Below are 16,746 nucleotides of genomic sequence, written 5' to 3' on the forward strand. Positions count from 1 at the left end.
TGTATAACACCAAGTATAAGCAAGCTGTTTGCACAAATCAAAAGCTGTTAATGTTGCGGAACACACTTGCACTTCTATTACTTCAAAGACTGTATAGCTATATGCTCCATTACTGTTTCCTGTAAGTATTACTTCAAGGCTTCAAAGCTATTCCAAAATCTTATATATTTCCACACTGGCTCTTCACTTGGTTATTGAGTCCTTCTGTTGGTAATTTGATCACTCTGAATACTTTGCTGCTGTGATTGCTACTTTTCACTGGAATTGCAATAAACATGCACATTTATTCTTGCCCTCTGAAAGAACTGTGTACAAAAAAAAATCTTGAGAAATGTAGTATTATTTTTAGAGAAATTTTTTCACTGCCATATGCAAAGAATAATGTTTTGTAACTTTACCTTATTTTTTTTTTTCACTGTACTGCTTAAAAGCATTGTGTCAAAATTAAAGGAAGCACTTAGGTTGTTTGATTCTGTCTATATCAAACTCCCAGCTCATATCAGGATGGAACTTTTACAATAAAAACTAGCACCAGGCTTTAGTTTGCACCGTGGAGAAGTCTCAGAGTGCATAAAATGGATGCTTTATTTGGATGAAACAACTGGAGCGGCACTCAAACTGCTAATGAGTTCCAGCTCACAGCACCAGACCAGAGTCACCACCAAGGAAAAAGCCCCAAAGACTCACTGGGTCCCCAGCACCACTTTTGTGGCAGTCAGCTTGACAGCAAAGACATAGCTAGGTAATAAAGATATAACTTCACACAAAAAAAAAAGAAAAGCAAAGAGCTTTGCTTTATCAGGGATTACTTTATGTTTCAGAGCTTGCTAAATAAAACTTTGGAAAGGGTGTTTTTTAGCAAATGAAGGAGTATATATTTGTCTTCCTATAAATTCAACCAACTGAAATTACATTTGAGTTACCAAGAAAGTTAATTTCAACTTTTAGATTGATGCTGATAATATTCAGATCAGTTTCAAAAGGCCTATCGAAATTTATATAGAAACTTGCTTTTAATTGTGACTGCTTCCCCAATAATCATGGCAATTCAATTCACTGAATAGATTTATCTTAAAATCATAAATCTTCAGATAATGAAGTCTGAAAAATGAGTTTTAGATCAGAAAAACTCCAAGGTACTTGCTTTTTAAAGAAAAGCTTATCAGCTAAAAAACCCCAAGTATATCCTACACATTAAACAATGCATCGCCTTGAACAAAACACAAATTATGTCACTACTGCCAGTTTTCTAATAAAGACAATAGGCAATCAATCTAAAACATCAGGATCTGTATTTTTTTTTTCCTTTGGGAAAAGGTCCAAAACTCTCCCTGTTTAGAAATAAGAGGGAAAATATATCCAGATGTCTGGATCCAATACCTTAGGCCATGCATCCATGTCAGTTGTGGGTAGGTCCCAGTGTAGCTGATAAGTTTCACCCAGGCTGCTGTCTTCTGGCTCCAAAAGAGGATGCTATGCCTTCAGAATCCATAAATTCCCACAAGAATCTATCCTGCACACAGTCCAACAGGTGAGCACAATGCCTTGGCCCAGCTCTAGATATAAAGTCACTCAGCATTTTCAGGAGGTCCTTTTCATGCTCATTCCCAACTTAATTGCAATGGAACTGAACACGAGGAGTATCTTGTGAGGGACAGCCAACACCAGGCAAAATTAATGATTACCCGTTCAGCACATGAGAGAGGATGGGGCAACGTGAGCAAAAGGATTCATAGTGGAATGATCTGGATACACACATGGTGTCATCTGTTTTATGTTCTTTGTTAATCATCATGTATCTGAAGAGATTCAATCTGAGCTAGGACTGCCTTTAGGTCCACCATTAGTGATCTCACAAACCCAAAGAAGGTACCAAAGCAACGAGTTTCTTTCACTTTACACTGGGCACAAACATGCAATTCTAAGGGCATAAGTAAATTTAGCTTACATTTAAGGTTTCTGGCTCTTAGTTTTAAAGTATTTTTCCTAATTTTATCATGCTATCTTCTAATGGTTGGAGTACAACAACAAGACAGTAAAGAACGACATCCTTATTATTTTGTCAATATTTAACTGCCTAAATATTGCCTGTAGCAAATTTACTATTAAAAAACACCATGGCAGATGGAGAAGAGCATATTTCACAGTAACATGCCCACCATTTAAAATGTACATCACAACTGACTAGTTTTTTAAAGCAGATTCACTGAGATATACACACTCGCCTGCAGCCAATGCCATTGTACAACCGAACCTGGGAACCAATCATTTGCCTAACAAACAAAAGCCACCTTTACCTCATTTCAAAAGAAATAAAAATGTGTTTTACATAAAAACAATTATGACATCTTTTTTTATTTATCATCACAAGGTAAATTTGGATAAGCTGAAATATGACCCATAATTTTACTTTGTAAGATGTTCTATCTACCTTACATGAATTAACTAGTTTTACACTTTCAGCTAAAATCTCAATCTCACCTTCCATTCCTAAAGGGAGGAAGGGACAGATATACCATGGAAGAGACACATATCAGAATATTCCAGAGGGAATTTAATAGAATAAAACTTTTCAAACACTCCTGAAATATTTAGACATCTGTAATACAGAAATAACTTCTGATTCCAGGCCCAATTGTTACTTCCACCTATCATTGCCATGATTTTACCATCTGATCCAGCAGTACAATTTAAGAAGAAACAGCTTAGCAGTTTCTTCAGTAAAGAGAAGAGGTGGACAAAAGGTCAAGCTGTTCAGTCCTACAAAGCTAATGAGTACATTGGTTTATTTGAAACATTAGTATCTCCCCAAAATCCCATGAACTATGTACAAAATAATTTAAACTAGGATACAGAATCCTGGCATACAGGCAAGTAATAGAAATCCTGAGAGAATTACAGCACGAAGAGAAATGTTGTAAAACCTTTGCAGCTTCAAGAGTATGAGAATTCCTGGCACAAGCTTTTTGGTAACTTCCATAGGACAAAATCATGAGTCACAGTTGGCCCAAATCTTAAGCTGCTGCTTATAAAGACACTGCCATGATAATTCAGAGAAAAAGTTCACCTCTAACTGTTTCTAGGTACCATATTTTATGTGGTATTTACAGAATGGCAGGCAGACAATGAAATTCTCAGTAGAACTCTACATCCTCACATAGCTTGCAAGTCATCTTATTTTCTATCTCTGAACAGCACAATGCATTGTAAAATTAGTTTCTCCCTTGCTTCAGCTGGCAATTTACTATATCAATCTTCTTAAATGTTTAAAATTAACATAAAAGTCCTTATTCAGATTACTTTAAATAAAAGATAAGCAGATAGAGCATAACTCAAAATAATAGAGTTATTCACATATCTATTTTCAATGGCTACATTTGGAACAAAAGCAGCTTGAAGGCAGAATATATTCAAAAGTTACACAGAGCCAGGTGGAACATTAGAGATTGTATCTTCCCTCTTTCAACACTATTAAAAAAAAAAAAAGGACAAAAATTACATTATCACATGAAACTTAGCAGAGAGGAGCTCAGTAAAGAATTTTGTGACACCACTGGCACATGACAGCCTTTGATTTATATTTTTTTTAATTCACAGCTAGCAATGAAGTTTATCTGTTCCCTCTTGGCCCAGGTCATAATGGACATAGATTCTAGATGACATGGAATGAAAAGCACTGTTACACTGCTGTGCAACCTTCTATGAGAAGGCAAAACAAAACTGCAACTGAAATGTAATGTCTCAATGAGTAAGAGAGATTCTGTACAACAAAGGCAGAAAAAGTACATTGGAAGTCAGAAGCTCGTGAGATTGAGAGGCCTGATGACCTACTGCAGGTCTCAAAAAGGACTAACCCATTTCTTCAACTTCAAAGTATACTGAAAAATTATTTACCCAAGACATACACTTGTGAGGTGAAGAAGAAATACTGTCAGGTCACAGTATCAACAGAGGACATGCTGGAACAAGGTAATCACTAGGAAAGCAAGGAAGCAGCACCAGATGGTTACGTTCACACAGGATTTTAACATAGTAGAAAGTTAGAATGACTGCATCTCTGCATCTTAACAATTCAGACACCTGATTCTTGACAGCCAGAGGGCAGAAAACATTGCCAGAAGCACTACAGGTGATTTGAAGAATCACAAACAGAACACCTTTATTTCCAGCTTAGGATTTCATAAAAATTATGTCACAATGAAATATACACAGGAATGCAGCTTCCCTGCAGCTAACCAAACAGTACCTGGTTGATTAAAGCACCAGAAAGTGCTGTAATCTCTGTGATTGACTGATTGTATTAATAAATAATAGTTGTGACTGAGCTTTAAGAAACAAATTGTTGCTGCAAATATAAATTGTAGGTCCTATTATAACAACACCCAAGGACAAACTACATTGTGCTGCTGTAAGAGAGGAATTGTTTTCATTTAATTTAATCTTGAGATATATCTATGTAGATATATATGTATATGCAAGCATATACATATATACCTATTACTTCTTATTGTGCGTATGAAGGAAACAGGATATTACATGGAAAGCCTGTGTATCTTTGCAAGTATACCTTCTACCTCCTACCCTTATATTCTGCAATAAAAAAACACTGCCAAATAATATGTTATGCAAATAGGAGTTCTATTGTAAGTTATTTTATTAATTTCTGGACTGAAGAAAATATGTTGTGAATGAAATCTACCTATGTTCATCATCTCTTTCCATCACGTAATTCCTATCCTAAAGAAAAACATGAACACAAGAGCAGCATAGATTTCTGCATTCTGCATGGAATTCTTTACTAATAACCAATTAACATTCATAATACACTGACCTCAAACAACTTGAGAATACACAGTTTGCCACTGAATCTTGTAATTTTCCATCTCTTCTTAAAGAGGATCAGATTCCAATAAATATGTTTCAACAAGAAGTGGTGCACCTTACTGTGTGCCACACAGACATGCTGGAGGACTTGTACATGAAATAGATTTCATATGCAAAAACTTGAGCAGAAATCTACAATAAAGTTGACACACACCAGACTGCACTTAACTGAGTAGACTTCAAATTAATTTTAATACCAGTACTTTAACTCAGCTTCACTACCACTACAACACATGGGCAGTGCCTTAAAGGTGAAATGCATCAATCCTTCAGCACTTTTTGCAGGTCAAAGGATTTCCTTACAAATGGCCTGATACCAAATAAGTGACAGAAAGCTTATTTTACACTAAAACCCCCTTTTTTCCTCCTCTTTGCGTCAGAAGTTTGGCCTATTTTGAAGCTATTTTACTTTGAGTCTATTCTACTTCTGCATTACTACATGACATACACAACTGTGGATGCTTAGAGCTATATTTCTGGAAAAATAAACATAACCACTGACCAACAGGTAACACAGCAAAAGGAAAATTGATGTATTTGATGTATAAATTCAAAGCCTCTTAAAGACTTTGTCCAGAACCTTGCTTCTGGTAAATACCTGGAAAACTACAATCTCATGATCTATCCGTGAATAATATGTTAACAGAACCATACTGTACACCAGTGTCCTACATACAGGTAAATAGCCCCTTTCACTAAAACTTAAAAATACTTTAAAAAAAAGAGCAAAATTTATAAAGCTTAAAGTTTTATACATTACTCTTGGCTAGGGTATTTTTGCCATTAATTAAAAAGCAACATGAATTAATACTATAACATAGTTCAGAAGAACCTATGAAAAGTAGATGCCATCCTAGTGCACAGTGTTTTTCAAGTGGAAACTTAATTTCAAAAGCTGCAGCTCAGAAAAAGGCAAGAACCTTTTATTCTGCTAGATAGTGCTACACCCCACTTGCAAAAGGAGCTGTAAATATTACAGTGAAGCTACATAATTTTGATGAGCTCCTATAATTAGGTCTGTGAATCAACAATGCTTTGACTATTTATTATTCTTCCTGCCTAATCATCACCACTAACTTTTCAGAAGTCATTCTGGAATACTTGCTAAATACCTTTCTCTGTAAACAATGGCTTTATTTTCCCCTTTTCTGTTATTCAGTCAGATTCAGAGATCAGCACTGGAAGATTGCTGTTGGAAACCAGTATCAAATTTCAAAGTAACAGGTAACAACTTCAGAAGCTGACAGGAAGAATCATTAGGACAACTGCAGGAACCCCCAAAATTATGCCAAGCGTAAGAGAATACTGCAGAACATTTTTAACATAAAGATGGCAACCTACAAGCATGAATAGAGGAAAGAGGGAAAACTACACAAACCATTTTCGCATATGAGTTCTGACAGGATAACTGTGCCATCTATCTGCATTTCTGTACAGGAAAGAGAAGTTGCAGGTCTTTCCCTAACTGGTGAGCTACTATTTCATGTGCAGATTTATCACTTTTGACATTTCCGTGTTACTAACTCATCCATATTTCTAAACAAGAATACTTGTGAATTTCTAATTTTTGTGAGAATATATCATACAGAAGTACTAACTATCCAGAGAAGTCATACCTGCTGCCAAGGATTGGCTCCCCAGAGGTTCCCAAAGCAGAATAGTCCATGCCATAGAAATTCAGTCCTAAAAGTATTTTATTCCTCCATTTTGAATCAGGATCCAGTACTTCAACACAAGCTCGTACCCAGGGAAGGGGGGAATTTGGGCCAGGTCTGTCAAGTTAGCAAAAATCAAACAGGCTGTCAGAAAAAGTACACGTTCACACTCAGACTTCTCTTTTTGGCCAGTGTAATTGTAAAAAGAAAATTTTGGCACACAATAATCAGTGAAGATGAACCTATAATTCTATCAATGTTAAATGCACATTCTTCTGTAGCTTGAAGTGCTGATACACAAAACATGATTGCCCCACTCTTGACTTTTTGATTCAACTCTAAGGTGAAGGGACACCGAATTCCTTCCTAGGGGTAAGAAAAGGTTTCCCTCTAGCACATTGCTACTGGGTCTTGCACAATGCATATGCTATAATTCAAAACTCTGTATGACTTCAGGTTTTTTTCCTCAATGTTTTTACAGCAATCTGGCAAAACATACTGGGACAAAATCAACCATTTACTTGCAGAAGGAACTATAAAAATTAGTGCCTGGTAAGCAAGACAAGTTTCAATGATTGTGTAACACTTATTTACGGGAAAAAACCTACAAAGTACCTAAGAAAAACCTACAGGAAGAAAAAGAGTATAGCCTTAATACATGGAGAAATTGAATTGTCATGTACATAACATCAGGATATTGTGCTCATTCCATTCCTACCTCACTGGAGAGGAGAGTAGGCTGTCCCTCAAATATTAACATGACAAAAGGCACTCACTAGCATGGTAACAGGAAGAGTATATCCCAGTCTTACAAATACCAACATCTGCTACTCCCTACTAATTATCTGCCTCAAAGCCTTCATGATACCTGTGCCATTAAAACTCAACATACAGCAGAACAAAGTTGCTGGGAAATGAAGTATCAATTGTTTAAAGCTAATTTGTTTGACAATGTTATTATTAGTGTACCTATCCTGCAGAACTGTGCTAAATAACTCAAAAAGAGTTATTTAGCCTGGAAAAGAGTAAGTTATCCTTTTAAAAGAATGCCTTTTTAGCTGGAGTACATAGTCTTTCATAATATCCAAACCCCAGACACACATTGCTGTTAAAAATACAGAGTTAGCTTATAGAAAAATAATCTATTTCAATTACTAATCCAGAACTTTAGTATCATACAAGTACAAAGCACTATCCACTTTACTAGAAAAAAGATGAACTTGTACTGTAGATTTAACAGACCTCAGTAGGAATCAGCTCCTTCAATGATCTTTCTGATGTCAGATTTAATCAGGAATCTTACCGATGTGGTGCCGAATAGTCGTATGTCATGAGACTGAAGCTGTCTATTGCTGAGGCCAACTGATCAAATTCTTTCTTTGCGAACATTCCTGGCTGGTTGGTCCTTTCAAAACAAAGCAAAACAGAAATAGGAGATAAATTACAGCAATGACCAGGCTTATTCTCTCCTTTGGGTTTCATACCATTTGATCACATAAGAAAAATCTTTCATTCTGAGGTGGCAAAAAAAAATAAAATATGTATTACAGTGCCATTTTTGTAATAAACAGCTAAGGAGGAAAAGGAAAAACAAAACAAAACAAAACAAAACAAAAACCAAAACCCAAAAAAACCCAAAAAAACCAAACCCACAATGCTATGGAGGTAGCCAGTGGGAAGAATCATACTTCCACAGCATACTTACCAAATAAGCATTTCCAGCATGGTTACAATAGTGATTATAAGGGCTACAGACGAATCAAATTGCCTTAGGTAGCAATCAATTGAACTCTAAAAGCTTTTACGAAACCTTTAATTGCTTGGGCTGTTGAACTGGTTTTGACACTTACAAAGCTAAATTCTCTGAGACATACTTAAATAAATGGATGGGTGCAGCTTTTAATAGAAAAATATAAACCAAAGGTATTTTTTTTTCATTGACCTCAAAAAGAACAATTTCAGTTTATACCATACTTAAGAAAGAAAACTTATTTTCTTTAGACAAAAGCAGGTCCATTTCTTTCTTTGGGCAGGGGAGAAGAAAGAAGAAATCCATTCTATGACCATTTCTAGACAAAAGTCTAGTTATGCCTTCAGCATATCTTGGTATGAAATATGGAAAACCATTCTTCCCCCCTTTTCTTGCTTACTCTTGATTTACAAAATATAGACCTGGATTAATATGTACCTTATCTTCATGGGCAAAGGGGTGTGCATTTTGTCTGTTTTGGACTCAGAGAACTTGAGTGACTTCCTCCAGTCATTCAAGATGGAAATTAATTCACACAAGTTGCCTGAAAGCATTGAATTTGTTTCAAAGAGAATTTGCAATTTCAAAATAGCAGCACAAATAGCACAGCAGGCAACATAAAGCAACCTTAATCACATTGCAAAGATGGGACTGGACTAAAATAGAGAAGCTAATGCCAGAAGAACCCTGCCCTCAACCAGAGGGCTCTGAAGCATGCTAACATGAGACAAACAGGTAGAGAAGTAGGATATTGTCGCAAATAATTTGGGACGGCAGTGTACATAGGGGGACATTGCAAAATAAGAGAAAAGGGTAAAAAATGTAATTTAACAGCTAAATGGCATCTCTGCCATTTAAGAGGCAGACTTATAGGATTGTACAAGATTCCTCTAGAGAGCAGAGGAGAGAGACTGGAGAATCCAGACTTTCCCAATAATATCAGGAACTGCTACCTGAGCTAGAAAGTAGAAGCCAAGCCTTGTCTAGGCAAGGTATGCTTTTAAAACCACTCACGTTCCATCTTAAATGTAAAAATGAAAAAGATGTTCAGTGACAGATGCAAGTAATAAACAGAAAAATCACATATTTTGACCTTTATCCCTTTTGGATCAGTGTGCAAATTCTACATCCAACAATATGTGCTGCATGGAACACCAGAGCATAACAGTGTTCATTTAATCAGTTCACAAGGACACTTTGTGTTCCACTGCATAAGAAAAGAGGTGAACAAAATGCAGGTTACAAAGTCACATAAATCACATAACATGCTTGGCAGATTTTCAGAACCAGTGATAGACTAGTCATAGGAAGGAGAAATCCCATTCTTTTCCTTCAAAGGTTGTAAAAACTTTTTTAAAAATCTTCACTTCTAGAACCTACTGGTGGACCTCAGGCCTTTTTTACAGTCATCTGCTTGTGATGTACTGCAGTTGCAAACTACAGTTGTTCTACAAGAATTAAAATAATAAATACATCTTTGAAGCAATGTTATAGCAACTCAGATGTCTGTAGGCAAAGCAATTTCCCAATGCAAACTCCAGCAAAACACATTTTCAGTAAATTGATTGTGATTACTCCTGAAGGGAAAAAACATAAAAAGTAATTATAATGCGTATTAGATATTAGGGCAAGTTGGATTGCTTTATCAATTTAGCCAGGTAGTACTTTAATGAAATTTGCATGTGTAACTTAAGAAGAAACCCACAGGTTAAAATGGATATTGCCATAATTTTGTCCAAAGAAATTTTGCAACTCAACTACTCCTGTTACAAAGAAATGCCATCTAAGTGGCAAGGTTACAGATTCCAACTTGGAACAAACCTAGCAGCAATGAATATACTTTTGTCCGTTAATGTATAATGTTAAAACAGCAGCACTCTTCAAAAAAACAAGCACCAGTCACCAGTTCAATGAATAGCCAACTCTGCTCTAGTCAAGCACTTTGGGAAACTCCACTGGAACAAAACCAGGACTATTTGATTCGTGTCTTTAGTATTGCTCTGAGTCAAGAAAATGAGCACTCAGAATAAAATCCAAATATTTTTTTGACGGCTATTATACTTCAAATTGGAGGTTTTTCAATCATTCTGATATTTATGTAAACTTAACTCAAGGGCAGGTATGTTCTAGTGACTACTTTGTTGAGAAATCCAGCATGGAAAGTCAGGAGACTTGGCACAGAATACGCAAAGTCCATGAAAGTAGTACTTTCCAAGTCTAAGTCAAAAGCTTGTCATTCTTCTAAACTTTTAATACCATTTCCAAAATAGTCAGTAAAGTGACAGAAGCTTCATCATCCTTTATTAGCTCTGTACAATATACACAGAATCATAAAATATGCCAAGTTGAAAGGAACCCACAAGGATCAAGTCCAACTCCTGGCCCTGCACAGGACAGCTCTGACAATCTCCCCATATACCCGAGAGCATTGTCCAAACATGTCTTGAACTTTGTCAGGCTTGGTGCAGGCTTGGTGACCTGCACCTGCCGCTCTGGGAAGTCTGTTCCCAACCACCCTCTGAGTGAAAAAGCTTCTCCTAAGGTTCCAACCTAAATCTCCATAAAAACAAAAAAAAAAAAAGAGCTTGTATTTACAGTTACCCTAGTTTGCTAAAACATTCAAGCCAAAATCCCTCTGTCTTTGAGAGAATTTGGCATAACTTACCCAGTTTGCTGAACATTTCCACTCTGCTGAACTGGGACAGACTCCACTTTCGCTTGGGATTATTTTTTAAACATGGCTTGTTTAATTTTAAAACTTTATAAAGAAGATTAAGAGACACTGCAGAATGAGAGGCGAGAGTAACAACTGAGTTTGCTCTGCAAATCTGCTTTTAAAACTTCCACTGGTCTAGAGTAGGCAAGGGCTCCTCTCAGCCTGTTTGCAAAACCAGACCCAAATTCTTCACCCAAGAACCTGAAACCCTCCCACATCTGGGAGAAAGATAATGATACAGGAGGGGAGGAGAAGGAATGAAGACAGGATGGAGAAAGGATGCCCCAGGTGGCACAGCTGGTATCCCCAGCCCCTCAATCCCCAGCCCTGGAGCTCCAGCCCCCCAGATCATCCCATGCCAGGACTCGCTCCCGGGGGCAGCACTGTTCCATGGTGCAGGGGGACTGGGGAGGCCACACGAGTGATGGGCCTGGTGACATTGCCCTGACCCTATTGGAGCACAGGGCACTGGGATGAAACCAGATTCAGCTATGGATATCCTCAGAGGGCTGAAATTCCCCATCACTCCTGCTAGTATCAACTGCTATTCAGCATCCATGGAGGTTTTCAGTAATCTGGATTGAACAAAATACATGAATGTGAATTATAATCAACTGAAAAACTGAACTATATAAGTTGAATCTACAAGCAAGCCTGCTACTCAGTGCATACCCCAATGAAACAAACACTGGGAAGAAAGGAAAGACAAAAGGACAAGACTGATTTTTCTGGGATTGCTGAAAACCATTGCCTTACACTATTAACAAGAGCCATATTTTTTTTTAAAATCTGAGATACTTGATGGTTTTTTACCATTAAAGAGGCCTTAAACTTACTCAGGCAATGCCTCGTAGTCACAGGTTTGGTTTGCACTATTATTGAGAAAGCACTGGGGTTTTTAGCTCCTTTCAAAGCAGTTTCAATGTGGCAGTGCAATATTATGTCTCAACCTATGCAACCAGGCATTATATTGTATTTTTACATCTTCTTTACCCAATATGCTCCCAGTGTTTTGATCAAGGAGCTTCTCTGGCAATGATAAATGCTCTGGTGAAAAGCAGATGCAAAGCTATGAAGTGCTCAGACTTGAGTCATCACTCAACCTATTCTTCTGATTGACAATTCAGGATCCAAAAATTCATCTTACACTTCATGATCTACTTTCAGTACAAGGTAAGTTGTTTATTTACCTCACAAGCATATTTCAGGCAGGGGAAATATCTAAGCAAGACTACACCAATGCAAAGTATGAAGTGCATAAATAAATCTCTGTAAGAAAAGACATCAAAAGTGTGACAGGTATCAGTTCTGTCGCTTACAGAGTGACTTGAAAATGCTCAGATACTGGTAATGAGGATGATATAAAATTCCACTGTAAGAGGAAAATCAAATTGTATCCTCTATCTTATATAATTAATATTTTAAACTAACACTTTGTGGTGAATATGTTTTCATTGCTTTTGAAAAGGAAAAGCATCTCTCAAAGAAATTATGCTTTATTTTTTCTTCTTTCTGGTTTGAAACAACTGTTAATATGGAATTATATTTATCCCATATATTTCAATTTTCTGTTTTCTAGAAAAATCTGTTGGATTCTATTTCTAAAATACCAGCCAAATGTAAACAATCACTTAAATTCCTTGGACCAGCAAGATTTTCTAATGGATACAATATCTGTTCTTTATGGTATTTTTAAATATTTATTAAAATGTGAAAGTAATATGGACATAGCCCTGTAAAAATACATATCTGGAATTAATCTAAAAAGTGTCTTCCACTCCTGCTCAACGTTTAAAGGATAAGGCACCATACATCAGAATTCAGAGAGGTGGCTTTCTACAAAATCTCTACAAAAATTTCTACAAATAGAAATTAACAATGCAGGGAAATTAATAACACTAAGGATAGGAAACAGAGCATGGGACTGCTGGGTGTGTAGAAAGGGAGTGGAAGAACAAAAACACACTGCAAAGAGAAAATGATAGTTTTCTGTCGGAATCTCCCCCAGACTGGGGTGACTCTGGGTGGTGGTAAAGTCTCTCCTCCAACCTGTGCTTTCAAAGAAAGACTCAGTAGTCTTCAGTTGTCTGGTCTCAAGGTAGTTTATTGCATGTTATCTCAAGGCACACAGACTTCTTGATATTCTCCTTGACTCCTTCTCCCTCTGCGTCTCTTTTTGACTCTCTTCGTCTTTGTCTCTCTTCATCTTCGTCTCCCCCGCCCAAGGGGCTGGCGCCATCTTTTATATCACACATTACGTATTAAATGTTTATAGTTTTTCCCCAATGCCTATTACCTATATTGAACAGTGGCTTTCTACTCTAAACCAATCTGTGAGTGCCAACATCACTAAGAACATAGGGAATAAGAAAGAAGAAGAAGGAAGACAAGGCACACTCAAATCTCTCCATTTTAGAACTTCTGACCCCCATGTACAAAACTCAGACCCCTCTGTACAAGACCTAAAACCCCCCTATACAGCACTCAAAAATCCTACCTTTTACTTTGTGATTACTTCTATTATAATATCTAAACTTTTATGATTTCTTGTTCTTCCTACAAAGTTAGTAAATTGTTCCATGAGTCAAACTCAAAACCACAGGGGTTTCTGGCTGCCTACCAGGGTCTCAGAGGCTTCTGCCCTAGACCCAGAACATCCAAGAGTGTCTGAGGGACACCTTAGGTTCCGACAGTTTTCCTTTCCAGTTCACTGCTGTTTTAACCTTAAGTGGACATTTTTTATTGTTAGGTATTTTCCTTTTCACAAACAGTAAAGAAGCTGCCTTACACAACATCCATGGAAATCCTTCCCATAAAAAGCCTCAGGAACGCAACATAATCTTTACAAGTTCTTCCTTCAAGTAAGAGAACAACGGCAACCTGGCAGAACTCACAGATGATTCCCCTGAGAGCATAAGTCTTATTTGCACACATTCCTGAGAATTTGCCAACATTTCCCAATGGCACACTGCCACATGCATATACAAAATCCCAATTATTGGGACAACATCACCGATCTAGAAGAAAACACTTGTTTTCCTTGGTATTTCCATATACACAGCCTAGAATTCCACAGTCTCTATTTAGTATTCCATCTTTTCATATCTAAAATAACTGCAGGCGGGTTTGTTTCACAGCCTAGAAGGTTTATTACCTGAATCTTCCAAATTACATACACTCATATGTCTCAAAATTCCCAGTAATGCTTTACTGATAAGTATTTTTGTAAGGTTTTGAGTATGTAGTCTTTCATATTGAAAGACTGGAAAAAAATACTTAACAATGAAAGCTGCTTTCATTTACTTTCAAATGAATCTACATTCTCAATTATTTCTTGTCTCACTACAATGACTCTCAAAATGAATAATAAAGGTCTTTTAACTGACTTCTATTCCATGCAAGTTCAAACTGCATTCTTGTAGGGCTACCTCACCTTCACCCTGCTTTATAAAAGAGAGGTTTCCTGTATCCTCATCTTTGAATAGCCTTCATAATGGAAAACTGATTGATTTTCTGTTTCCACTATGATTCTATTTCAGAAGTCAGCCTCTCAGTAATGACTTAATTTTCTTGTCATGTATAATTTTCTGTAGAGCAACTGTTTGCAAATCTTTCTTCATCTTGAGATATTATTGGTTTTCATAGCTCATTGCAGTTAGGAGCACTACAATATAATGCTACTGCATTTTATGAACACAGACCACTGAATTCAGTTAATGCACAATCACTGAATAAAAATTCTGTTTCTTCCTGCATGAAGTCTGTTCTACAGAAAATAGAAGAAAGAGGTAAATGACTACCCTGTTCATCACACAATTATAGGTATTGATAATGAAACAGTCAAATGTGTAACCAAGTTCAATCTGAAACCATTTCCTTCTCCGAAAAAATCCTCTTGACAGTTTTGTAACTACTGTTTCTCATATTAGGTTTTTCAAAACTCTCAGGATGACAGCTCACTGAAGTAATTTTCCACTATCACTACTTAGAAAACAATTCAACATGGATCCCAGTTAGCATGGATGTTTTTCAACTACATTTCTGGTGTCCAATAGATGTTTCACTTACAATGCCCTCCTACAGCAGGGTCTAGGGGGAAAAAATTATTTTTTATCTTCATCTGTCCAGCTACATATTTTCATGAAGTAACAGGAACCTACTATTAAAATTCCACGCCTATCTCAGTTTGACTTGAAATTGGTCAAATGCCAAAGCAGCTCTAGCAGAGAGACGAAAAATGTAAGAAAGAAAGCTTACAGACACCTTGTTACCTCAGAAACCAGGCTAAAAACAGAATTAAGGTCTGTCTACAACAGCACTGTTGAAGAAGCCAAGTCAGCAACAGGACCTTGAAACAATACTGCACTGCAAAGCCATGAACAACAATTACAGATCTAATCCCTGCTGTCAAAAGAACATGACCATACTGAATGTTTAACCAACAAAAGAGAGATCCTCAGGTAGACAAAAGCAGATTTCTACATAGTGGGGGATGAATTCCATGCAGCTGAATGGAGATTGTAAAAAGCACAGCATGTTCTCCATCTCTGACCTCTCTCCCTCAATAAGCACATCCTCCCAGACAACAGATAAAGGCTTTTGCAGACATGTGTGTTACTCAGGCATTTCAGAAAATGCACATGCTTACTGTAAATTCAAGTATCTTCAAAATACAATTTTTTTATTTTCTCTAATTTCTTTCTAAGGACAAAATGTTGCAAGAGGTGAAGCATGATATAAACACAGTATCTGATCCTGGGGCCTACAAACCCTGATCAATATGACAAATCAGGGACTGTACATTTCAAACCCAAAAATGTCCATTGAACCACAGTGTTAAGGTCAGTCCATTTCAGGAGAAACAAATAACATAAATGCCAAGTTAGTATAAATTTCTCCTCCCATCTTTGTTATGTATTTAACAATCTCTGTACAAAAGTCTTATTCCTCTTAAAATAGAATTAAAAATCAAACTTAAAGGTTATTCCATAAAACCAGTGCAATCATCTCTGGTCACATACACACTTCCAGTCATAGTTATTCATCTGGTTCTACTCAGAGAACACTCGCCCAGTTTCACACACTAAAGTGCTGGAACAGATGAGGGCAGAAACAAAAGCAGGAGGTTCCCTCCTCTCCAATCTAAAGCCCATTTTAGCATCTCCAAATCTCATTCTGCTTACATAGTATGAAAGGACATCTTATTGTTAATAACTCAGAGAAACATCATCCCAAGAGACAAAAACTATAAAAGAATAAGCAAATGAGAAAGGAGAATTTTAATGAAAGCACAACAGTTTAGCAGTTCATTTATAATGAGTTGGAGCAGTCTGAATATGCCAAGATAATTGCTTTAGAAAACCTGGGCTAGACATTAGGGAGAACCTTCTAAAGGTGTAGGTAGTCTGAGAGTTCTGACATCCATTCATTTGTAGATTTTAAGAGTTTGCTAGATAAACTTCTAGTAAAAGTAATTCCGTTATAGTTTATTTTGCCTTTTAAAAAATTATTTGCACCTTTCAATACTATACTCTACTACTATTCTGAATAGTAACTTAAATTCAGAAGTAAAAACCTGCAACCCTATTTGTGCATTGTCTTTGTCTGGTGCACTTATTTCATGATAGTAATGTTTACACTCAGGTGCCTTCAGAGCAAAAGGGTTCTTTTCTGCCTTCAGAGCAAAAGGTCCCTGTCCACAGAAAATATCACAATATAAAATAAACATCTCTACTGAAAAC

The 16,746-nt window shown here is 36.7% G+C and overlaps 1 protein-coding gene across 5 annotated transcripts in view; it reads right to left on the reverse strand.

Annotated features, from left to right (window-relative positions):
• The window catches only part of CHID1 (chitinase domain containing 1), a 98,621-nt gene that overhangs the window by 52,922 nt on the left and 28,953 nt on the right, over positions 1-16,746 (reverse strand). For 4 of the 5 annotated variants that reach the window (XM_053945603.1, XM_053945604.1, XM_053945602.1 and 1 more), the window contains 2 exons: positions 7,843-7,944; positions 6,501-6,656 (listed from right to left, as the gene is read on the reverse strand). In XM_053945603.1, the coding sequence (XP_053801578.1) occupies positions 6,501-6,656; positions 7,843-7,944 (258 nt within the window). The remainder of the gene's footprint in view (positions 1-6,500; positions 6,657-7,842; positions 7,945-16,746) is intronic. The other variant, XM_053945605.1, reaches the window with a different exon arrangement.

This window comes from Vidua chalybeata, chromosome 6 (genome assembly GCF_026979565.1).
Source record: "Vidua chalybeata isolate OUT-0048 chromosome 6, bVidCha1 merged haplotype, whole genome shotgun sequence".
Classification (NCBI taxonomy): domain Eukaryota; kingdom Metazoa; phylum Chordata; class Aves; order Passeriformes; family Viduidae; genus Vidua; species Vidua chalybeata.